Here is a 25,454-nt window from a genome sequence, read left to right on the forward strand (position 1 = left end):
TTCCCAGGCAGAAGATGAGGCGCTCTTCCTCCAACCGTCGTGTTGTTATGTTCTGGCGATGGAGGAGTCCAAGGACCTGCATGTCCTTGGTGGAGTGGGAGGGGGAGTTAAAGTGTTGAGCCACAGGGTGGTTGGGTTGGTTGGTCCGAGCGTCCCAGAGGTGTTCCCTGAAGCAAGGACTCAAAGCCCTCCTCTTCTTCCTTTCCCGCCGTACCAACCAGTACCCTTCCACCGACACCCTCCTTCGACTGACTGAACTGGTCCTTACCCTGAACAACTTCTCTTTCCAATCCTCCCACTTCCTCCAAACTAAAGGAGTTGCCATGGGCACCCGCATGGGCCCCAGCTATGCCTGCCTCTTCGTAGGATATGTGGAACAGTCCATCTTCCGCAACTACACTGGCACCACCCCCCACCTTTTCCTCCGCTACATCGATGACTGTATCGGCGCTGCCTCGTGCTCCCACGAGGAGGTTGAACAGTTCATCAACTTTACCAACACCTTCCATCCGGACCTCAAATTCACCTGGACCGTCTCAGACTCCTCCCTCCCCTTCCTAGATCTTTCCATTTCTATCTCGGGCGACCGAATCAACACAGACATCTACTATAAACCGACTGACTCCCACAGCTACCTAGACTACACCTCCTCCCACCCTGCCCCCTGTAAAAATGCCATCCCATATTCCCAATTCCTTCGTCTCTGCCGCATCTGCTCCCAGGAGGACCAGTTCCAATACTGTACAGCCCAGATGGCCTCCTTTTTCAAAGACCGCAGATTCCCCCCGGACGTGATCGATGATGCCCTCCACCGCATCTCCTCCACCTCCCGCTCCTCCGCCCTTGAGCCCCACCCCTCCAACAGTCACCAAGACAGAACCCCACTGGTTCTCACCTACCACCCCACCAACCTCCGTATACAGCGTATCATCCGCCGTCATTTCCGCCACCTCCAAACGGACCCCACCACCAGGGATATATTTCCCTCCCCTCCCTATCAGTGTTCCGCAAAGACCACTCCCTCTGTGACTCCCTCGTCAGGTCCACACCCCCCACCAACCCAACCTCCACTCCCGGCACCTTCCCCTGCAACCGCAGGAAATGCAAAACTTGCGCCCACACCTCCTCCCTTACCTCTCTCCAAGGCCCCAAGGGATCCTTCCACATCCGCCACAAATTCACCTGCACCTCCACACACATCATCTATTGCATCCGCTGCACCCGATGTGGCCTACGGGGAGACGGGCCGCCTACTTGCGGAATGCTTCAGGGAACACCTCTGGGACGCCCGGACCAACCAACCCAACCGCTCCGTGGCTCAACACTTTAACTCCCCCTCCCACTCCACCAAGGACATGCAAGTCCTTGGACTCCTCCATCGCCAGAACATAACAACATGACGGTTGGAGGAAGAGCGCCTCATCTTCCGCCTGGGAACCCTCCAACCACAAGGGATGAACTCAGATTTCTCCAGTTTCCTCATTTCCCCTCCCCCCACCTTGTCTCAGTCGATTCCCTTGAACTCAGCACCGCCCTCCTAACCTGCAATCTTCTTCCTGACCTCTCCGCCCCCACCCCACTCCGGCCTATCACCCTCACCTAGACCTCCTTCCACCTATCACATCTCCATCGTCCCTCCTCCCTACCTTTTATCTTAGCCTGCTGGACACACCTTCCTCATTCCTGATGGAGGGCTTATGCCCGAAACGTCGAATTTCCTGTTCCTTGGATGCTGCCTGACCTTCTGCGCTTTAACCAGCAACACATTTTCAGCTCCTCAGCTATCTCCATCAATAACAAGGGAGCCCAGCGCATCAGTGCAAAAGACAAGACTGAAGACTTTGCAATAATCTTCTCCCAGAAGTGCCATTTGGGTGATCCATCTCAACTTCCTGCTGACAGCCCCAGCAGTCCAACAGTTAATTCAATCCATGATACTGCTGAAGACAATGATACTGCAAAGGTGATAGGCGCTGATAAATTTCTGATAATGGTACTGAAGGTGTTGCATTTTGGTAAGGCAAATCAGGGCAGTACAGTACAGTACAGTACAATTAATGGTAGGGCTCCAGGGAATGTTGCTGAACAAAGAGACGGCACGGTGCACAGTGGTTAGCACTGCTGTCTCACAGCGCCTGAGGCCCAGGTTCAATTCCCGACTCAGGCGACTGACTATGTGGAGTTTGCACGTTCTCCCAGTGTCTGCTTGGGTTTCCTCCGGGTGCTCCGGTTTCCTCCCACAGTCACAATGATGTGCGGGTCAGGTGAATTGGCCATGCTAAATTGCCCGTAGTGTTAGGTAAGGGGTAAATGTAGGGGTATGGGTAGGTTGTGCTTCGGCGGGTCGGTGTGGACTTGTTGGGCCGAAGGGCCTGTTTCCACACTGTAAGTAATCTAATCTAATCTAACCTGGGGTGCAGGTGCATAGTCCCTTGAAAATGGAGTCACAGATAGACAGGATGGTGAAGAAGGTATTTGGCACACTTGTCTTTATTGGTCAGTACATTGAGTATAGAATTGGGATGTCATGTTGTGGCTGTACAGAACATTGGTGAGGCCACTTTCAGAATAATGTGTTTAATTCCGGCCTCCCTGCTATGGAAAGGATGTTGTGAAACTTGAAAGGGTTCAGAAAAGATTTACAAGGATGTTGTCAGGGTTAGAGGGTTTGAGCTGTAGGGAGAGGCTGAATAGGCTGTGGCCTTTTTCCTTGGAGTGCTGGAGGCTGAGGGATGACCTTTATAGAGGTTCATAAAATCATCAGGGGCATGGGATAGAGTGAATAGCTAACGTCTTTTACTAGGGTCAGGGAATCCAAAGCTAGAGGGTATAGGTTTAAGGTGAGAGGGAGAAGATTTAAAAGGGACCTGAGGAACAAATTCTTCTTGCAGTGGGTGGTGCATATGTGGAATGAGCTGCCAGAGGAAGTGGTGGAGATTGGTACGATTACAACATTAAAAGGCATCTGGAAGGATACTTGAATAGGAAGGGTTCAGAGGAATATCGATCAAATGCTGGTAAATGGGACTAGGTCAGTATAGGATATGTGATCAGCACAGTCGAGTTGGATCAAAAGGTCTGTTTTGATTCTATATAATTCTATGACTCGTTCTCCAGAAATTGCTGTGCCCTTAGTCAGGCTGTTACAGTACAGCACTGGCATCTACACAACAATGAGGAAAACTACCCAGTTTGTCCTGTAAACACAAAGCAGGACACATCCAAGCTGGCCAATTACTGCCCTATAAGTCAACTCTTGGCCATGAACAAAGTGATGGAAGGGGTTTTTCTCATGTGGCCCTTGCAAAGGAATAATCTGCTTACCGATAATCGGTTTGACTTCCACAACAGGCACTTGAATCCTGACCTCGTTACAGCTTTGGTTCAAACATGGGCAAAGAAACTGACTTCGAAAGGGATGTGAGAGTGACTGTCTTTAACATTAAGGCGGCATTGAACTGAGTATGACTTCGAGGAATCTGAGCAAAGCTGGAGTCTGAGGGTCAGGGTAAAGCTCTTGTGATTTGAAGTCATAACTGGCACAAGGAAAAATGGTTGTGATTGTTAGAGACCAGTCACTTCAGTTCCAGGAAATGATTGGGTTCATCAGGGTGCTGTCCGAGATCCAACAATCTTAAGCAGTTTAAACAATTACCTTTCCTCCAGAATAACTGTCTCCCTAATGGCTGGACACAAGACACAAGTCAGAATTATGATGGGACACTTCACTTGCCTGAATGGGTGCAGTCCCAACAATACTCGAGAAACTTGACACTGTCCAGAAAAAAAAGCCCACTTGATTACAATTCCCTTCTTTGCTGATGCACATGGAAGCAGTCTATACACCTATAAAATGCACTGCAGTAACTCAGCAAGGCTCCTTTGACAGAACTGTACAAACCTGCCACCATTCATAGAGCTGAGGAGTGGCAGATGGAATTTAATTTGGTTAAATGTGAGATATTGCATTTTGGTAAAAGAAACAAGGACAGGGCTTATCCAATTAATGGGAGGGTCCTGGCTCATGTTATTGAATAGATGGACCTAGGAGTGAGTATAGTAGTTGGGAGGTCATGTTGCGGCTGTATGGACATTGGTTAGGCCACTGTTGGAATATTGCGTGCAATTCTGGAGTCCTTCCTATCGGAAGGATGTTGTGAAACTTGAAAGGGTTCAGAAAAGATTTACAAGGATGTTGCCAGGGTTGAAGGATTTGAGCTACAGGGAAAAGCTGAACAGGCTGGGGCTGTTTTCTCTGGAGCATTGGAGGCTGAGGGGTGACCTTATAGAGGTTTATAAAATCATGAGGGGCATGGATATGGGAAATAGACAAGGTCTTTCCCTGGGATGGGGGAATCCAGAACTAGAGGGCATTTGTTTAGGGTGAGAAGGGAAAAATTTAAATGGCACCTAAGGGGCAACTTTTTCACGCAGAGGGTGGTACGAGGATGGAAATGATCTGCCAGAGGAAGTGGTGGAGGCTGGTAGCATTACAACATTTAAAAGGTGTCTGGATGGATACATGATTAGGAAGGGTTTCGAAGGAATGGGCCAATTGCTAGCAAGTGGGGGACTAGATTTATATAGGATATCTGGTCAGCATGGATGAGTTGTACTGAAGGGTCTGTTTCCATGCTGTACATCTCTAATGACTATAACTCTATAATTGCGACTCAATTAATGAATTCACATTTTTGGATCATTGGAAACTCTTTTGGGGTAGAAGTGACTTGTACAAGAAGGACGAATTGCACCTAAATTGGAAGGGGACTAATATACTGGCAGGAGAATTTGCTAGAGCTGCTCAGGAGGATTTAAACTATTAAGGTGGGGGGATAGACCAGGGAGATGGTGAAGAAAGAGATCAATCTGAGACTGGTACAGTTGAGAACAGAAGTGAGTCAAACAGTCAGGGCAGGCAGAAACAAAGCAAACAACAATGCAAGGGACCTAACAGGGAAGGCAGATGAATTCAGGATATGATTAGGACCATGGGACTGTGATATCATAGCAATTACAGAAACATGGCTCAGGAATGGCAGGACTGGCAACTTAATGTTCCAGGATACAAATACTACATTAAGGACAGAAAGGGAGGCAAGAGAGGAGGGGCAATGGTGTTTTTGATAAAGGATAGCATTACAGCTGTACTGTGGGAGGATATTCCCGGAAATACATCCAGGAACTGAGAGATAAGAAAGGGATGACCATCTTATTGGGATTGTATTATAGCCCCCCTAATAGTCAGAGGGAAATTGAGAAACAAACATGTAAGGAGATCTCAGCTATCTGTAAGAATAATAGGATGATTTTTGTAGGGAATGTTAACTTTCCAAACATAGATTGGGACTGCCATAGTGTTAAAGGTTTAGATGGAGAGAAATTTGTTAAGTGTGTACAAGAAAAATTTCTGATTCAGTATGTGGAGGATGTGATGGAGGCTGGTACAATTGCAACATTTAAGAGGCATTTGAATGGGTATGCGAACAGGAAGGGTTTGGAGGGATATGGGCCGGGTGCTGGCAGGTGGGACTAGATTGGGTTGGGATATCTGGTCGGCATGGATGGGTTGGACCGAAGGGTCTGTTTCCATGCTGTACATCTGTATGACTCTATGTGGATGTACCTAGTAGAGAAGGTGCAAAACTTGAACTACTCTTGGGAAATAAGGCAGAGCAGGTGACTGAGGTGTCAGTAGGGGAGCACTATGGGGCCAGCGACCATAATTCTGTTAGTTTTAACATAGTGATGGAAAAGGATAGACCAGATCTAAAAGTTGAAGTTCTAAGTTGGAGATAGGCCAATTATGATGGTATTAGGCGAGAACTTTCAAAAGCTGATTGGGGGCAGATATTCGCAGGTAAAGGTATGGCTGGAAAATGGGAAGCCTTCAGAAATGAGATAACAAGAGTCCAGAGAAAGTATGTTAGGGTGAAAGGAAAGACTGGTAGGTATAGGGAATGCTGGATGATTAAGAAATTGAGGGTTTGGTTAAGAAGGAAGCATATGTCAGGTATAGACAGGATAGATCAAATGAATCATTGCAAGAGTATAAAGGCAGGAGGAGTATTCTTAAGAGGGAAATCAGGAGGGCAAAAAAAGGGGACATGAGATAGCTTTGACAGATAGAATTAAGGAGAATCCAAAGGGCTTTTACAAATACATTAAGGACAAAAGGCTAACGAGGGAGAAAATAAGGCCCCTCAAAGATCAGCAAGGCGGCTTTTGTGTGGAGCTGCAGGAGATGGGGGAGATACTAGCTGAAAATGTGTTGCTGGTTAAAGCACAGCAGGTTAGGCAGCATCTCAGGAATAGGGAATTCGACGTTTCGAGCATAAGCCCTTCATCAGGAATGAGAGAGAGTAGCCAAGCAGGCTAAGATAAAAGATAGGGAGGATGGGGGAGATACTAAACAAGTGTTTTGCATCAGTATTTACTGTGGAAAAGGACATGGAAGATAGTGAATGTAGGGAAATAGATGATGACATCTTGAAAAATACCCATATTACGGAGGAGGAAATGCTGGATGTCTTGAAACACGTAAAAGTAGATAAATTCCCAAGAATTGAGCAGGTCTGTGGGAAGCTAGGGAAGTAATTGCTGGGCCTTTTGCTGAGATATTGTATCATCGATAGTCACAGGTGAGATGCCGGAAGACTGTTGGTTGGCTAACGTGGTGCCACTGTTTAAGAAAGGTCTTAGGGACAAACCTGGGAACTATAAACCAGTGAGCCAGATGTGGGTGATGAGCAGTTGTTGGAGGGAATCCTGAGGGACAGGATGTACATGTATTTGGAAAGGCAAGGACTGATTAGGGATAGTCAACATGGCTTTGTGCATGAGAAATCATATCTCACAAACTTGATTGAGAGTTTTGAAGAAGTAACAAAGAGGATTGATGAGGGCAGAGCAGCAGACATGATCTATATGGACTTCAGTGAGGAGTTCGAGAAGGTTCCCTATAGGAGACTGGTTAGCAAGATTTGATCTCATGAAATACAGGGAGAACTAATCTTAGGGGGTGGCACGGTGGCTCAGTGGTTAGCACTTCTGCCTCACAGGGTCCCAGGTTTGATTCGGGCGACTGTGTGGAGTTTGCACATTCTCCCCATGTCTGCGTGTGTTTTCTCTGGGTGCTCCGGTTTCCTCCCACAGTCCAAAGGTGTGCAGGTTAGGTGAATTGGCCATACTAAATTGCTCATAGTGTGAGGTGCATTAGTCAGAGCGAAATGGGTCTGGGTGGATTACTCTTTGGAGGGTCGGTGTGGATTTGTTGGGCTGAAGGGCTTGTTTCCACACTTTTGGGAATCTAATCTGATCTCTAATCATTTGGATACAGAACTGGCTCAAAGGTAGAAGACAGAGGGTGGTGGTGGAGGATTGTTTTCCAGATTGGAGGCCTGTGACCACTGGAGTGTCACAAGGATCGGTACTGGGTCCACTACATTTAATTACTCATATAAATAATTTGGATGTGAACGTAAGAGGTACAGTTAGTAAGTTTGTAGATGACACCAAAATTGGAGGTGTAGTGGACAGTGATGAAGGTTACCTCAGATTACAACGGGATCTTGATCAGATGGGCTAATGGGCTGAGAAGAGGCAGATGGAGTTTAATTCAGATTAATGTGAGGTGCTGCATTTTGGGAAAGCAAATCTTAGCAGGACTTATACACTTAACATAAGGTCCTAGTGAGTGTTGCTGAACAAAAAGACCTTGGAGTGCAGGTTCATAGCTCCTTGAAAGTGGAGTCGCAGATAGATAGGATAGCGATGAAGGCATTTGGTATGCTTTCCTTTATTGGTCAGAGTATTGAGTACAGGAGTTGGGACGTCATGTTACGGCTGTACAGGTCATCGGTTGGGCCCCCTTTGGAATATGGCATGCAATTCTGGTCTCCTTCCTATTGGAAAGATGTTGTGAAACTTGAAAGGATTCAGAAAAGATTTACAAGGATGTTGCCAGGGTTGGAGGATTTGAGCTAAAAGGAGAGGGTGTATAGCCCAGGGCTGTTTTCCCTGGAGTGTCGGAGGCTGAGTGCTGACCTTTATAAAGGTTCATAAAGTCATGAGGGGCATGGATAGGATAAATAGACAACGTCTTTTCCCTGGAGTGGACGAGTCCAGAACTAGAGAGCATAGGTTTAGGGTGAGAGGGGAAAGATATGAAAGAGACCTAAGGGATAACTTTTTCACTCAGAGGGTGGTACGTGTATGGAATGAGCTGCTAGAGGAAATGGTGGAGGCTAGTAAAATTGCAACATTTAAAAGGCATCAGGATGGGTATATGAATAGGAAGGGTTTGGAGGGATATGGGCCGGGTGCTGGCAGATGGGACTAGATTGGGTTGGGCTATCTGGTTGGCATGGACGAGTTGTACTGAAGGGTCTGTTTCCGTGTTAGACATCTCTATGACTCTGATTGCCTGGGATGTTAATTGCTGAATGTTTATAAAGCTAAGTTTTATGATCTCAGGAGAAAATAAAGATCAAAGTAGGTTCAATTCAGAAAAAGATAAATCATCTTCACATTAGGGTAGTTTGTGGAAATCTTCAAGCTGTGAGAGTTTATGGAAGTTGTCAGGTTGGGAGAACTAAAATAAATCCAGGCTAGATGGAAATACCTAGGCCATCATAATCAGAAAGAGTCAATTAATTAGAAATTAAAGAGTTAAGTTTGGACTGATACTGCACTGGGGTTGAGTGACTATAAAGAATATTGCCAGGAAAAGAACATAGAATATAGAACAATACAGCGCAGGACAGGCTCTTTGGCCTTTGATGTTGTGCCGACCTGTGAACCAATCTAAGCCTCTCCCCCTACACTATCCCATCATCATCCATATGCTTATCCAAGGACTGTTTAAATGTCCCTGATGTGGCTGAGTTAACTACATTGGCAGGCAGGGCATTCCTTACCACTCTCTGAGTAAAGAACCTGCCTCTGACATCTGTCTTTAATATATCACCCCTCAATTTGCAGCTATGCCCCCTTTTACAAGCCAACGTCATCTTCCAAGGAAAATGATTCTCACTGTCCACCCTATCTAATCCTCTGATCATCTTGTCTCTATTATATCCCCTTTTAGCCTTCTTCTCTTCAATGAGAACAGACCCAAGTCTCTCAGCCTTTCCTTATAAGACCTTCCCTCCAGACCAGGCACCATCCTGATAAATCTCCTATGCACCTTTTCCAATGCTTCTAATCCTTTCCTGTAATGGGGCGACCAGAACTGTACACAATATTCCAAGTGAGGCCGCACTAGCTTTTTGTAAAGTTGCAGCATGACATCATGGCTCCAGAACTGAATCTCTCTACCAATAAAACCTAACACAGCGTATGCCGCCTTAGCAGCACTATCAACCTGGGTGGCAACTTTCAGGGATCTATGTACATGATCTCTCTGCACATCCACACAACTAAGAATCTTCTCATTGACACAGTATTCTGCCTTCCTGTTATTCTTCCCAAAGTGAATCACCTCACATTTATCTACATTGAACTGCATTTGCCACCTCTCAGCCCAATTCTGCTGTTTATTCAAGCCCACTGCAACCTGCAACAATCTTCCAAACTGTCCACTATTCCACTGACTTCAGTGTCATCTGCAAACTTACTAATCCATCCACCTATGCCTGGTCCAAGTCATTTATAAAAATGACAAACAGCAGTGGTCCCAAAACAGATCCTTGTGGCACACCACTAGTAACTGGACTCCAGGCTGAATATTTTTCATCAACTACCATTTGCTGCCTTCTTACAGAAAGCTAGTTTCTAATCCAAACTGCTAAATCACCGTTATTCCCAAGCCTCTGCATTTTCTCCAACAGCCTACCATGTGGAACCTTGTCAAAGGCTTTACTGAAGTCCATGTACACCACGTCAACTGTCCTACCCTCATTCACATGCTTGGTTACCTTCTTAAAAAACTTATACACCACGTCAACTGCCCTACCCTCATTCACATGCTTGGTTACCTTCTCAAAAAACTCAGTGAGGTTTGTGAGACACGATCTGCCCTTGACAAATCCATGTTGACTATCTCCAATCAAATTGTTGCTTGCTAAGTGAGTATAAATTCTATCTCTTATAATCCTGTCCAAAACTTTTCCTACAACAGACGTAAGGCTGACTGAACCATAATTACTTGGATCATTTCTATTGCCCTTCTTGAATAAGGGCACATTTGCAATCCTTTAGTCCTCTGGCACTAAACCTGTGGACAATGGCTACTCAAAGATCAAGGCCAAAGACTCCACCATCTCCTCCCTAGCTTCTCAGAGAATCCTCGGATACATCCCATCCGGTCCAGGGGACTTATCTACTTTCATACCTTCCAGAATTGATAACACCTCCTCCTTACTAACCTCAATCCTCAGTCTTCTCTTGTTCAATATTCTCCTTTTCCTGAGTGAAAAAGATGAGAAATATTTGTTTAGCACCTCTCCAATCTCCACAGTGTCCACATACAACTTCCCACTTCTGTCTTTTGACTGGCCCTATTCCTACCCTAGTCATCCTTTTATTCCTCACATACCTATAGAAAGCTTAAGGTTCTCCGTTATTCTATCTGCTAAAGACTGCTCGTGTCCTCTCCTTGGTCTTCTTAACTCTCTCTTTAAATCCTTCCTAGCTAATCTGTAACTCTCCATCACCTCATCTGAACCATCTCGTAGTTGAATCTTTCTTGGTGTTCATAAAATCTTTCTAAATTGTCAGATAGCTTTTCTTTTCCCCTTTTGTGGAATAATTTTTTTTTCCTAACTCAGTACGTTGACAGGCCGATGAGGGGAGAGGCTATTCTAGATTTGGTGCTCGGAAACGAGCCGGGGCAGGTATCAGATCTTGTGGTGGGAGAGCATTTTGGTGATAGTGACTACAGCTGCCTCATATTCTACATAGCTATGGAGAAGGAGAGGATTAGGTAAAATGGGAGTATATTTAATTGGGGAAGAGGAAACTATGATACAATTAGAGATGAATTATAAGGCATGGATTGGGAGCAATTGTTCCATGGTAAAGGCACTATGGACATGTGGAGACTGTTTAAGGAACAGTTGTTGCAAGTGATGAATAAATATGTCCCTCTGACACAGGCAAGAAGTGGTAAGATAAAGGAACCTTGGATGATGAGAGCAGTGGAGCTTCTCATCAAAAGGAAAAAGGTAGCTTACATAAGATGGAGGAAGCTAGGGTCAAGCTCAGCTCTAGAGGATTACAGGCAGGCGAGGAAGGAGCTCAAAAATAGTTTGAGGAGAGCCAGGAGGGGGCAAGAGAAAGGCTTGGCAGAACGGATTAGGGAGAACACAAAGGCATTTTACACTTATGTGAGGAATAAGAGAATGGTCAAAGAAAGAGTAGGGCTGATCAGAGGGAATTTGTGTGTGGAGTCTGAGGAGGTAGGGGAAGCCCTAAATGAGTTTTTTGCTTCTGTCTTTACGAAAGAAACGAACTTTGTAGTGAATGAAACCTTTTGAAGAGCAGGTATGCATGCTGGAATAGATAGAGATAGAGGAAGCTGATGTGCTGAACATTTTATCAAACATTAAGATTGACAAATCGCCAGGCCCAAACCAGATTTGTCCTCGGCTGCTTTGGGAAACAAGAAATGTGATTGCTTCGCCACTTGTGAAGATCTTTGCATCCTCGCTCTCCACTGGAGTCATACCTGAGGACTGGAGAGAGGCAAATGTAATTCCTCTCTTAAAGAAAGAAAATAGGGAAATCCCCGGCAATTACAGACCAGTAATTCTCACGTCTGTTGTCTGCAAGGTGTTAGAAAGGATTCTGAGGGATAGGATTTATGACCATCTGGAAGAGCATGGCTTGATTAAATGCAGTCAACACGGCTTTGTGAGGGGCAGGTCATGCCTCACAAACCTTATCGAGTTTTTTGAGGATGTGACTAGAAAAGTTGATGAGGGTCAAGCCGTGTATGTGGTGTGCATGGACTTCAGCAAGGCATTTGATTAGGTTCCCCATAGTAGGCTCATTCAGAAGGTCAGGAGGAATGGGATACAGGGGAACTTAGCTGGCTGGATAGAATTGGCTGAAAATGTGTTGCTGGAAAAGCGCTGCAGGTCAGGCAGCATCCAAGGAGCAGGAGAATCGATGTTTTGGGCATGAGCCCTTCTTCAGGAAGAAGGGCTTCCTGAAGAAGGACTCATGCCTGAAACGTCGACTCTTCTGCTCCTTGGATGCTGCCTGACCTGCTGTGCTTTTCCAGCAACACATTTTCTGCTCTGATCTCCAGCATCTGCAGTCCTCACTTTCTCCTACAGAATTGGCTGGCCAACAGAAGACAGCGAGTGGTAGTAGAAGGAAAATATTCTGCCTGGAAGTCTGTGGTGAGTGGTGTTCCACAGGGTTCTGTCCTTGGGCCTCTACTGTTTGTAATTTTTATTAATGACTTGGATGAGGGGATTGAAGGATGGGTCAGCAAGTTTGCAGACAACACAAAGGTTGGAGGTGTCGTTGACAATATAAAAGGCTGTTGTAGGCTGCAGTGGGACATTGACAGGATGCAGAGATGGCCTGAGAGGTGGCAGATGGAGTTCAACCTGGATAAATGCGAGGTAATGCATTTTGGAAGGTTGAATTTGAAAGCTGAGTACAGGATTAAGGATAGGATTCTTGGCAATGTGGAGGAACAGAGGGATCTTGGTGTGCAGGTACATAGATCCCTTAAAATGGCCACCCAAGTGGACAGGGTTGTTAAGAAAGCATATGGTGTTTTGGCTTTCATTAACAGGGGTATTGAGTTTAAGAGTCATGAGATTTTGTTGCAGCTCTATAAAACTTTGGTTAGACCGCACTTGGAATACTGCATCCAGTTCTGGTCACCCTATTATAGGAAAGATGTGGATGCTTTGGAGAGGGTTCAGAGGAGGTTTACCAGAATGCTGCCTGGACTGGAGGGCTTATCTTATGAAGAGAGGTTGACTGAGCTCGGACTTTTTTCATTGGAGAAAAGGAGGAGGAGAGGGGACCTGATTGAGGTATACAAGATAATGAGAGGCATAGACAGAGTCGATAGCCAGGGACTATTTCCCAGGACAGAAATGACTAACACGAGGGGTCATAGTTTTAAGCTGGTTGGAGGAAAGTATAGAGGAGATGTCAGAGGTGAGTTCTTTACACAGAGAGTTCTGAGAGCATGGAATGCATTGCCAGCAGCAGTTGTGGAAGCAAGGTCATTGGGGACATTTAAGAGACTATTGGACATGCATATGGTCACAGAAATTTGAGGGTGCATACATGAGGATCAATGGTCGGCACAGCATTGTGGGCTGAAGGGCCTGTTCTGTGCTGTACTGTTCTATGTTCTAACATTGCCAGCTATGTGTGAATATGTTCAGTGACTGAGTAACCAAACTATAAAAATAATGCTTATGATCTAACAAGCCAGGTTTCTCTCTGGCACCTGACTTGTCTGGTATCATAATCAGATGGCATTATAAAACTTGTAAATGGGAGTTTGGACATTCAAAAGGTAAGTCATTCACCAGACTCTTAGCTTTTACCTGCTCTTGTAGCCGCATAATTTATATGGAGGAGAAAGTGAGGTCTGCAGATGCTGGAGATCAGAGCTGAAAATGTGTTGCTAGAAAAGTGCAGCAGGTCAGGAATTCCTGATGAAGGGCTTATGCCTGAAACGTCGAATTTCCTGTTCCTTGGATGCTGCCTGACCTGCTGCGCTTTTCCAGCATAATTTATATGGCCAGTTTTGTTCAGTTTCTGGTTCATGGTAAACCAGAAGATGTTGATCAGTGACATTATTTAGTTGTTGATAATGTTTTTAAACTGGGATGAAGGTTCGAGGTGATCTGTCTCTGAAAAACAGTTCACCTGAATCAAATAGTGGGAGTATGTGGATAAATATTCTGGAACAAAACGTACCGGGTAGTGTAGTGAGTCTGTTGGAGGAGATTAAATTGGTGGGTTGAGATCATGATTGGGGAAAGGTGTACGGGATCTTTGGGAAAATGAGCTTTTCTTATTCAATAAAATTTTAAATATAGTTTTAACATATTTGTGGAATAAATATTTTAGGATTGTATACTTTGGATTTCTGAAGTTGGTGATTTTTCTTTCCATCTCTTTTAAGATCCTTGCAATATTGTTGACCTGATGTCGTCCAGCCATTCTCTGACCATTTGTGCCAACCACAGCAGTGTGTCAGATTATATTCAGCGTGTCCTAGAGAAGGCCCAGACCATGTACGATGCCCATGCCTACCTCCATTGGTACTGGAAACATGGTTGTGAAGAGGAAGATTTCATGCAGGCCTTTGAGATCCTGGACTCAGTGGTGAAGGAATACATTGCTGCAGGAGATCATTGACCATCCATCTCACAAACGTACATGTGTTATTGTTAAGTGTTGGTAAGAGGAGAAGTGATGGCTTTTCTCCTCCAGGACTATTTTCCAGCTCAGTCTCCTGGTTTGAAATATGGTTGGGCAGTCAGAGTCAGATTTTCATGTGAGCAATGGAAAAATGTAATACTTGTTCATTCTGAAATTGTGGCTAAGGCAGTGTTTGAAATGGGAGTTTTACTCTGTATCCAACTAAGCTGTATCTGACTATGGTCTTCTGGGACTATGCCGACTCTATCTTCCCTGACCTTGGAATGCAGTATGTTTTCAGCACAACATTCAACTCAGACCTATCTTTCAATATGGAACATGCTAACTAATTGCAGTTGCACCAGTGGTTTTGTCTTATGTGCAGAGGTCCCAGGTTTATTGTTTGGTCTATAGTGGTACTGAGAGTATCCCACGGTGGTTGAGTACTTGCAGAATGGGAAATTCAATTCACAAATAGTACTCACGCATGTGATCATTGTCCAGAGATCAGCTAACTCAATAGAGACTGCTGAATGAATCCTGAACCATATACAAAGATTGAATTACTGAATACAGGCAGAAAGTTGCCTTTAAGTGTACACTAGCTAGTACATTTATTTACTTGGTGTCCAGGGCTGACTCCATGTCTGAGAACTACATTGAGAACAAACCCAATTTAAAACTAAACATGCTTGCGGGTAGTAAAACACAATATGAGATTTTGATTGATTTATTTAACTTTGTACAAACCTTGATTTGGGGATGCTGGCCTTAAATTTGTTGCCAGCTTTTTGTTTTAGAAAAAACATGTTATTGAGCAGTATTTATGCTGGACGGTCCTTTTTGGCTTTATTTTCTATTAGTATAACTGCTAGGTAACACTGAAGATAGAGGGTGGTTTGTTCTTGATGGTTTGGGTGATTATTCCTGGCTTCTTCCTTATGGTTACTGGTTGAGGCTGAGCCATGGCACTGAGGTAATTTTGCTGGAAGGAAGAAAACCACATTGTGAAATTGCAAACTGACTAGCTAGACACATAAATCGTAATTTTACAGAGCCTTGGTCTCACTTTCTGGAGTTTTGCATTAAATCTTAGGCGCTAAAGTTTCAGTTAAAAATATATTGGAATAACAGAAAGAACTGCAAATGCTGGAAATCAGAAATTAAAACACAAATTACTGGAAAATCACAGCAAATCTGGCAGAATCTGTGGAGAGAAATTAGAGCTAACATTTTGGGTCCAATTACCCTTCTTCAGAACTGGAGATTTTGTAGAGTTATGTAGGTATTGCAGGTACAATGTAGGTTTATCAGCCTTTTACCAGGAATTAATGGGCTAAACAAACTTGGCTTGCGTTCACATAGAAAATACTAGAAATATTCTGCAGATCTAATGGATGGAGAAGGAGACTTAGTATTTCAAATTAATTACCTTTCTGATGAAAATGAAATTCAGAGGCTGGAACCCAATCTAGGCCATTGGGAACAGGGTTTCTGGAGATGTTAGACTCGTAAGAATGGTGCATTCTATGAAGGAAACCTTTCAGGTCATGGCGATGCCATGTCATTCTCAGTGGTGAAAGGTCTGGGCCTAACAGTAGCAGCCAAGCTGCCCAAGTCCATGTTCCAGGTTTCTCTCATTCTTTTTCTCGAACATCCCCTTTGCTTCAATTATTTATTCAATTCTTACTCTAAAAGGTACAATGGCCTTCCTGAGGCAAATATTTTCCTGTAGGGATGGGTTTGGGAATTTAATTCAGTTTATAAAAAAAGGTATGTAAAAAAGATCAATAAAACCTCTTATTGAAGTGTTAAAAAGCATTTTGTTTCACTCATTTACTGTCGGGTAGGAATCTGTGTCTGGTGTGGCTTATATCAGACCCATATCAAGTATGTCCAACATATCAACGATAATGTGTCTAGTGCGTGCTGAAAAGAATTAGTGTTCTAGCTTGGTTTTTACTTTCAGCCTACACTCCTGGCTAGGATTAATATGAAAATGACAGCCAAATGTGCAAGTTCCTTTATGTTAATACAGAGTCTCTCTGTCAGCAACTCCCCATGTCAACAGCAGGAGACTGGGTTCCTCACAGCCCGTGGCTACAGCTCCAGAGCAACCTGAGGGAAGTTTGACCCCGAAACATGCAGTGCAGATATGGATGCATTTTTTTGGATGAAGTGGTGCTGGAAGAGCACAGCAGTTCAGGCAGCATCCGAGGAGCAGCAAAATCGACGTTTCGGGCAAAAGTCCTTCATCAGGAATGCATCCTGCTTCTCATGTACCAATGCCTCCTGCTTTGGGTAAAGCCCTTGCTCCACAAGCTTGTTAGTATCTCCGGAGAGTGAAAGATTAAGGGAGCAAACACTAACAAAATATCTGGCGCAGGACCCAAAGAGGAACTTATGTCTAAATATGTCACCTTTTTTGAAACTTCTGCAATCAAGTCAGTACATATCTTTGAATATAACCAGGAAGTCACAAGGGGCAGCAATCTCTATAAAGTTATCTAGTTTGTTGCAGAATCGTAATACAAGGCAGGATACAGCAGTTACAAGTGATAAGCCCAACTCAATTATTGTGGAGAATTAGTGATAAGGGTGATTCTGACAGTAGGAAAGGCCTCCTTATCCCACTGGTCAGCCACCTCAGACCAGGCTCCAGCTCAATGAGTGCTTGCAGCTTATAGGCTCTAGTCAAGAGGTGATTAAAATCCACTGCAGACGTCAGGCTAATTTTTAGGAAAAGGAAAATGCAACCTTGAACTCGAATGTCAGGACCAAATGTAGGGAATTTACATCTGCCCATTATGGCACATAAAATGACTGTGATTAATATGGATGTTCATAAACAGAATACCAATATAGCTTCCTTAGCAATCAGAGGTTCTATCACTGAGTGCAGTGAATTCCTTCGTCTACACCATGCTCACAAGTTTCTGAGCTCTGCCCCTGCAGGGAACATGCAATGTTTTCAATAAGTGATTCACTCTTGGAAAACGTGGTCTCTTGTCAGGATGCTATATCTGTGTTCTGCTTTTTATAGGCAGCTTCGTTCATTATTAGACAGCTATCAATCACTGACAGTCCCCTGCACACAGTCCTGCCTTGCAGTTCGAATTGGCATTTTCCTTTTTTTTAAAGTTTGCCTGACTTCTGCAGTGGATTTTATCCACCTGCAGAGCACAGCCGATAAGCTGCAAGCAGCTCTACCAGTCTAGGGTTTCCAAAGCTATCCTTCACTACAGAAGCAAAGGATCAGTTTTGTGAAGAGTTTAAAATGGCTAGAAGCAGATTATGCAAGTCTGAATATCTTCACCTACTGTGAGATTTTAACGCAATGAAAGGTGTGGATCATGAGGCCCTTATACCTTGGGCTACATGGCCTGGGGAAAAAATAAGAATGGTTAGAAACTACTTGAGGGTTTGCTGCTACCATACATTTTCAGCACAAACCACACCATTAGGTATCTGGAGACATCCATAATCAAGCCATTGGCACCAATTCGATATGATTATCACCAGATGTGCTTCTCTCAACCACATTCTAAATATGTGCAGCATCTGCAGCACTGACTGTGATACAGACCACTGCCTAATATGCATCAGTTTAAAATACAACTCTTAAAGTGTTCTAATTCAAAGCAGAAACACCATTCTAATATCAATAGTTCCTTGACACACTTTAACAAGAGCCCTCTGGCATCCCGACATAGAGTACAGAAGCTAAATGGATCATAGTTGAAGACGCTATCTATAATAACCTTTGGGAAGCAACAGCAGAAATGTGACTGATTTGAAACTAACATCACTCTTAAAGAATCTGTCATTGAAGCCAAGTTGTCTGCTCTCATTAATTACAAAAGTCCAAGCATAAATACTCAACATTTTAAGGTTAGTTTATAGTAAAGTCCAACAGATTGCCAGATGATGCACCAATGAGTACTTATTTCAACTTTGCCAGAAATATCCGTATGTCTTTCACCATGGGGAATGTGAGGTGAATGAATGAAGGAACTAAAGAGGCGACTGATCTATCAGCAAAAAAAGCCAGTCCGTTGAAAACTACTCCATTGCACACTTTCCATGGAAAAGGTTCTGGAAACCAAAGAAAGTCATGCTGAGTAGAATACTGAATCCATAGTGGAGGAGCTTATTAAATTGACTCAAGAACCTGATGCTAAATCATCTGAACTCATCAAGCACAGGAAATCAACATTCCTACAGCAACTGCACAAACTTATCAGTCACAAAGGGGCAGTGAGGGGGAAGTGCCCAGGATGTTTGACACTAAGATTGTTCCAAACATTACAACAACGTTGAGGCATCACCCTGCTGAACACTGTGGAGTAAAGCATTTGATCTCATGTATTTCCCTTGTGAGGCTGCAGATCCCAGTTCAACACAGTGTGGTCACAGAATAATAAAATCTGCAAATTGATGTGATGTTCTTGGTTTGGTAGCCTCAATACAAACATTAAAATCGAAGGAGTCTCTTATATATTCCGTTCTTTAATCTCAGCAAAGCATTCAACCCTGTGCACAGAAGCAGTCTATTTAAATTGGGGGAGAGAATTGCTTACCTGCTAAAGCTACTCAATGTCATCTTTTATCATGACAATTTGACGGATAAGCTATGAAGTGGCAACATTGGAACTCTTTAGAGTCCGCTGTGGAGTAAACAGGGTTGTGTTTTGGCACAGACACTCTTTGGTTCATTCTTTTCTTTGCCAATGTGATATGCCTTCAGATTATTTACAGAAAGTATAGACTTATATGCCAGAATGACAGAAATCTATTCAACTTTGCCTGCCTGATACACAAAATGAAAGTGCAGCAAGTACTCAAACAATTGCTCTACTCTGATAATGCTGCATTTGAATTCCTGGCTAGCAAGTAATATCTTCAGCATTGGACAAACCCTCTCACATCTATAAAAGATGTGTTTTGACCATTAGCATCAGCAAGTTAAATCTTACAATGCAGTATGTTGCCATGCCCCCTTCAATCAGGATTGAAAATGTAATCCTGCAGATTGTAGTTGGTGTAATATACCCAAGCTCCACAGTCACCAGCTATTTTGTTACTTGATACTGAAGTCAATACAGATGTTACAAAAGTTACTGATTTTGTGTTCAAGCAGAATAACAGAGTATGGAACAGCAGCAACATAAATGAAAACACTAAACTGCAAATCTACCAGGCCTTTGTCCTGTGCAGTGGTGAGGTCTGAGCAACATATGCTAGGCAGAAAAAAAGTCTCAACAGTTTCCACCTTCGTTGTTTCAGACTTTTCCTCAGCATCTCTTGGCAGAACAAGGTCGCTCAGAGGTCCTGGAGGATGGTAATTCCATCAGCAGATACTTAATGCAAAGTCAATGACATCTATGTCAAGATTAGAGTGGTGCTGGATAGCACAGCAGGTCAGGCAGCATCCGAGGAGCAGGAAAATTGAGGCCTCACTCCTGATGAAGGGCTTTTGCCTGAAGCGTTGATTTTCCTGCTCCTCGGATGCTGCTTGACCTGCTGTGCTTTTCCAGCACCACTCTAATCTTGACTCTCGTTCTTCAGCATCTGCAGTACCCACATCTGCCAATGACATCTATGCTGGCTCAGACACCTTCATCAAATGCATGACATCTGTATATCCACATTTATATGATAAATTGGCAAATGAGTCACAACTGCTTGGGTATCTTGGCTGTAAGATAAATAGTAAGATAGTAGACATTGATACTGACAACTGGGGACATTTTCTGATGTCCGTGACCTATGGAAGCTGACTGTTTGGAATGGGCATGTAAGTATTGAGTGCAAGTTAAAAATGAGAATCTAAATGAGAAACACAAAACTATCTGGACATAATTTACATCAACCTGCACATCCAATCTAACTTACACCTGGAGACTGCATCTCAAAATTTGGTGAGTATTTGGCTGATGCAAAAGAGTGTTTAGGTGGGGAGAAGTGCTATTGCTGTTCAGACTCAACGTAGAGATCAGGTGGGATATGACCAATCTGCAAAAGCCCACATTGTCATTTTCATGTACTTAGTCCTTGAACTTGTGTTGGTCAGCCACATTCTGACCAAAATAAAGAACTCATTGTTTCTCTCTCTCACCCCACCAATATGAAGTTTTAGTTTTCATCTTAGTAATCCCCACACAGTCTGAGTCTCATTTCATTGTCTGACCTGGAATTCACCTACCCTCTGTTTCAGCCTCATTTGTGCCCTGTAAAATGCAGCTGAACCTGGATTTTTCATCAGGATATCATTCTGGATACGTTGGAACTTCTCCTTATCATCTTCATCCTGGGTGGATGGAAGGAAGAGAAATACTTTTTGTCTGGTGATGGTAATTTTATTGTGAGTCAAATATAATTTTTTATTACATTTCCCATTTGTTTTATAAACACTTTCCTTTGTTTACTCTCAGTATCAGATTCAGAATAATTAAACATTGATTTTTATTTATACTGGTACATCTTAGAGTATGCTCCATTCTGTTCGCTTTTGCTTGCTGTAATTAATTGCTGTAATTTAATTTAAATGCTCACCCAGCATTCATTCTCTCCAGTTAGTTTATCCCTCTATCCTTGCCTTTTGTTTAAGTGGTTCCAGCCTTATATGTATAAATTCCACTTATTCTAAAGAGCATTTCAGTGCATGAGGGATCAAACTCCTGATTTATTAAATCAAAACCTTAAGAATCAAATCACTCTCCTGTTGTCTCTTTTTACTATCATGGATAATATTTGAGAAATGGTTACATTTGAAGAATACTTTTTAAAGTTCCTTCCCAATATCCCTTGTCTGCTCCTACTGATATTATTTCTTCCCATATGGACAACAACAATTGGTTCCTCACCTGCTGTCCAAACTATTCTGACAAGCTGGATGTCAAATACTCAGGAAGTGACATGCACTGATTATTCTGGTTTCAGTTTGCACAGTAATTTATCTGTAAACCCCTAATACCAGTTCTCTCTTTTCCCTCCATTTCTGACAGGCTACTGGATTGTCCTGATGCACAGCCCATCCTATCCTCTTGACTACCCAAGTCATCTTTTCTCAAGGGACAGAAACATTAATGGCAACTGCTCCTCCCCCAATTCCTGACTAAAATATATAGCCCTCTTTCTAAATGACCAACCCTCTTTGCTTTAGAACTTGGAAATCTCCCCTCTCTTTTCCTGTACTTGTAATGTGATTTTTGGTCTGTTGCTAGATAAGCCTGACCACTTTAATGATTGGTTTACAATTGTTGCAGGTGAAACTGTGTGCACTTCTCAGAAAAATACCTCACAATATCTGCAGCTCACCAAGTATTCCATCCTCATGCAACACTCAAGGAAGTGGGGAATGAGAATAGAAAGAGGATAACAGACTAGTTAGGATATTAAAGATTATGGGACAGAACAGTAATAGTGAAATTAGACTGAAAAAAAATTAAATGATATGGGAAGTGAGCAAGTCATAGAGTCATAGAGATGTACAGCATGGAAACAGACCCTTCGGTCCAACCTGTCCATGCCGACCAGATATCCCAACCCAATCTAGTCCCACCTGTCAGCACCCGGCCCATATCCCTCCAAACCCTTCCTATTCATATACCCACCCAAATATTGCAATTGTACCAGCCTCCACCACATCCTCTGGCAGCTCATTCTATATACGTACCACCCTCTGCGTGAAAAAGTTGCCCCTTAGGTCTCTTTTATATCTTTCCCCTCTCACCCTATGCCCTCTAGTTCTGGACTCCCCGACCCCAAGGAAAAGATTTTGCCTATTTATCCTATCCATGCCCCTCATAATTTTGTAAACCTCTGATGCTCCAGGGAAAACAGCCCCAGGCTGTTCAGCCTCTCCCTGTAGTCAGATCCTCCAACCCTGGCAACATCCTTGTAAATCTTTTCTGAACCCTTTCAAGTTTCACAACATCTTTCCAATAGGAAGGAGATCAGACTTGCACGCAATATTCCAACAGTGGCCTAACCAATGTCCTGTACAGCCGCAACATGACCTCCCAATTCCTGTATTCAATACTCTGACCAATAAAGGAAAGCATACCAAACGCCTTCTTCACTATCCTATCTACCTGCGACTCCATTTTCAAGGAGCTATGAACCTGCACTCCAAGGTCTCTTTGTTCAGCAACACTCCCTAGGACCTGACCATTAAGTGTATAAGTCCTGCTAAGATTTGCTTTCCCAAAATGCAGCACCTCGCATTTATCTGAATTAAACTCCATCTGCCACTTCTCAGCCCATTGGCCCATCAGGTCAAGATCCTGTTGTAATCTGAGGTAACCCTCTTCGCTGCCCACTACACTTCCAATTTTGGTGTCATCTGCAAACTTACTAACTGTACCTCTTATGCTCGTATCCAAATCATTTATGTAAATGACAAAAAGTAGAGGGCCCAGCACCGATCTTTGTGGCTCTCCACTGGTCACAGACCTCCAGTCTGAAAAACAGCCCTCCACCACCACCCTCTGTCTTCTACCTTTGAGCCAGTTCTGTATCCAAATGGCTAGTTCTCCCTGTATTGCATGAGATCTAACCTTGTTAATCAGTCTCCCATGGGGAACCTTGTTGAACGCCTTACTGAAGTCCATATAGACTACAACTACTGCTTTGCCCTCAACAATCTTGTTTGTTTCTTCATCAAAATACTCAATCAAGTTTGTGAGACATGATTTCCCACGCACAAAGTCATATTGACTATCCCGAATCAGTCCTTGACTTTCCAAATACATGTACATCCTATCCCTCAGGATTCCCTCCAACAACTTGCCCACCACCGAGGTCAGGCTCACTGGTCTATAGTTCTCTGGCTTGTCCTTACCACTCTTCTTAAACAGTGGCACCACGTTTGCCAACCTCCAGTCTTCTGGCACTTCACCTGTGATTATCACTGATACAAATGTCTCAGCAATCACTTCTCTAGCTTCCCACAGAGTTCTCAGGTATATCTGATCAGGTCCTGGAGATTTATCCAACTTTTATGCGTTTCAAGACATCCAGCACTTCCTCCTCTGTAATCTGGACATTTTGCAAGATGTCACCATCTATTTCCCTACAGTCTATATCTTCCATATCCTTTTCCACAGTAAATACTGATGCAAAATATTCATTTAGTATCTCCACTGTTGGGTTAAGTAGAATAAAATGGATATAATAAAGATATTGGGAGTACACAACAGTGATACAGGTAATCAACATAAAGTCAACTCACTTAATGTTGTGAATAAAGCAGTGCCAATCCATTCATTTAATTTGACTAGATTACTGACAGTGTGGAAACAGGCTCTTCGGCCCACAAGTCCACACCAACCCGCTGAAGCGTAACCCACCCACACCTAACGCTACGGGCAATTTAGCATGGCCAATTCACCTAACCTGCACATTTTTGGATTGTGGGAGGAAACCCACACAGACACGGGAAGAATGTGCAAACTCCACACAGAGAGTCGCCTGAGGCAGGAATTGAACCCAGCCAAGTTACCAGTCTTGGTCTTGATAAGTTACCAGTCCTCATTTTCACATCAGTATAACTCCTTCAGAACTCCTAATGGACAGGACGTTACACACTCGGCTTCTGAGGTTCCTGTATACTCTCCAATCAGCTATTAGACTAGATTACTTACAGTGTGGAAACAGGGCCTTCGGCCCAACAAGTCCACACTGATTTCTCCAAAAAGCAACCCACCCAGACCCATTCCCCTGCATTTAGCCCTTCATCTAACACTACGAGCAATTTAGCATGGCCAATTCACCGAACCTGCACATTTTTGGACTGTGGGAGGAAACTGGAGCAAACGCACACAGACACAAGGAGAATGTGCAAACTCCACACAGACAGTTGCCTGAGGCAGGAATTGAACCCAGGTCTCTGGCGCTGTGAGGCAGCAGTGCTAACCACTGTGCCACCGTGCCAAGTTCTGAGCTTCTCTTTAACATCCTTTGCCACAGACCTCCTGCAAGGTACATAGAACCATTTCCCCAGTGCGTCCAGTTCCAGCCTAAGTCCTGAAGTCCCTTTACTCACTCCCATTCCCATTCCTACTCTCCATTTTTACCTTTGAAGTCTCCAGTGTGCAATGTGACCATTGGGGATTTTAACTTCTCCTTCCACTTTGCCCTATCCCCCAACCTGATTTGCAGCCTTGCTCTTGTCCTGGTTTACAGGCCAGCCCCTGCCCCTTAGCTTAGACCTCGGTGAGTTTTTCAGTTGCCATCTGCTTCTCATTCTGTTCAATCAGTGCAGATGCCTGTGGCGACCTCTTTATAGCCAACTGCCGCCGTGACATCAACCGACTCAACCTGTCCACCCCTCTCACCCACTCCAACCTCTCACCCTCAGAACGTGCAGCCCTCCACTCCCTCCGCTCCAATCCCAACCTCACCATCAAACCCGCAGACAAGGGAGGCGCGGTGGTAGTTTGGCGCACTGACCTGTACACCGCTGAAGCCAAACGCCAGCTCGCGGACGCCTCCTCTTATCGCCCCCTTGACCACGACCCCACCTCCCACCACCAAACCATCATCTCCCAGACCATCCAGGACCTCATCACCTCAGGGGATCTCCCATCCACCGCCTCCAACCTCATAGTCCCACAACCCCGCACCGCCCGTTTCTACCTCCTGCCCAAAATCCACAAACCTGCCTGCCCCGGCCGACCCATTGTCTCAGCCTGCTCCTGCCCCACCGAACTCATCTCCCAATACCTCGACACGGTCCTGTCCCCTTTAGTCCAAGAACTCCCCACCTACGTTCGGGACACCACCCACGCACTCCACCTCCTCCAGGATTTTCGCTTCCCCGGTCCCCAACGCCTTATTTTCACTATGGACATCCAGTCCCTGTACACCTCCATCCCCCATCACGAAGGACTCAAAGCCCTCCGCTTCTTCCTTTCCCGCCGCACTAACCAGTACCCTTCCACTGACACCCTCCTTCGACTGACTGAACTGGTCCTCACCCTGAATAACTTCTCTTTTCAATCCTCCCACTTCCTCCAAACTAAAGGAGTTGCCATGGGCACCCGCATGGGCCCCAGCTATGCCTGCCTCTTCGTAGGATACGTGGAACAGTCCATCTTCCGCAA

The 25,454-nt window shown here is 44.2% G+C and overlaps 2 protein-coding genes across 3 annotated transcripts in view; one reads left to right on the forward strand and one right to left on the reverse strand.

Moving 5' to 3' along the window:
• The window catches only part of LOC132815479 (tubulin delta chain-like), an 84,192-nt gene extending 68,110 nt beyond the window's left edge, over nt 1-16,082 (forward strand). For both annotated transcript variants that reach the window (XM_060824441.1, XM_060824442.1), the window contains one exon: nt 14,108-16,082. In XM_060824441.1, coding sequence (XP_060680424.1) covers nt 14,108-14,343 — 236 coding nt within the window. In that variant the 3' untranslated portion in view covers nt 14,344-16,082. The remainder of the gene's footprint in view (nt 1-14,107) is intronic.
• kif9 (kinesin family member 9) overlaps nt 15,084-25,454 on the reverse strand; it is a 111,906-nt gene continuing 101,535 nt past the window's right edge. The window contains exons 19-20 of the mRNA XM_060824046.1: nt 20,537-20,656; nt 15,084-15,331 (exon numbers count right to left, since the gene is read on the reverse strand). Coding sequence (XP_060680029.1) covers nt 15,218-15,331; nt 20,537-20,656 — 234 coding nt within the window. The 3' untranslated portion in view covers nt 15,084-15,217. The remainder of the gene's footprint in view (nt 15,332-20,536; nt 20,657-25,454) is intronic.

The sequence above is a fragment of the Hemiscyllium ocellatum genome, chromosome 4, assembly GCF_020745735.1.
Source record: "Hemiscyllium ocellatum isolate sHemOce1 chromosome 4, sHemOce1.pat.X.cur, whole genome shotgun sequence".
In the NCBI taxonomy this organism is placed as follows: domain Eukaryota; kingdom Metazoa; phylum Chordata; class Chondrichthyes; order Orectolobiformes; family Hemiscylliidae; genus Hemiscyllium; species Hemiscyllium ocellatum.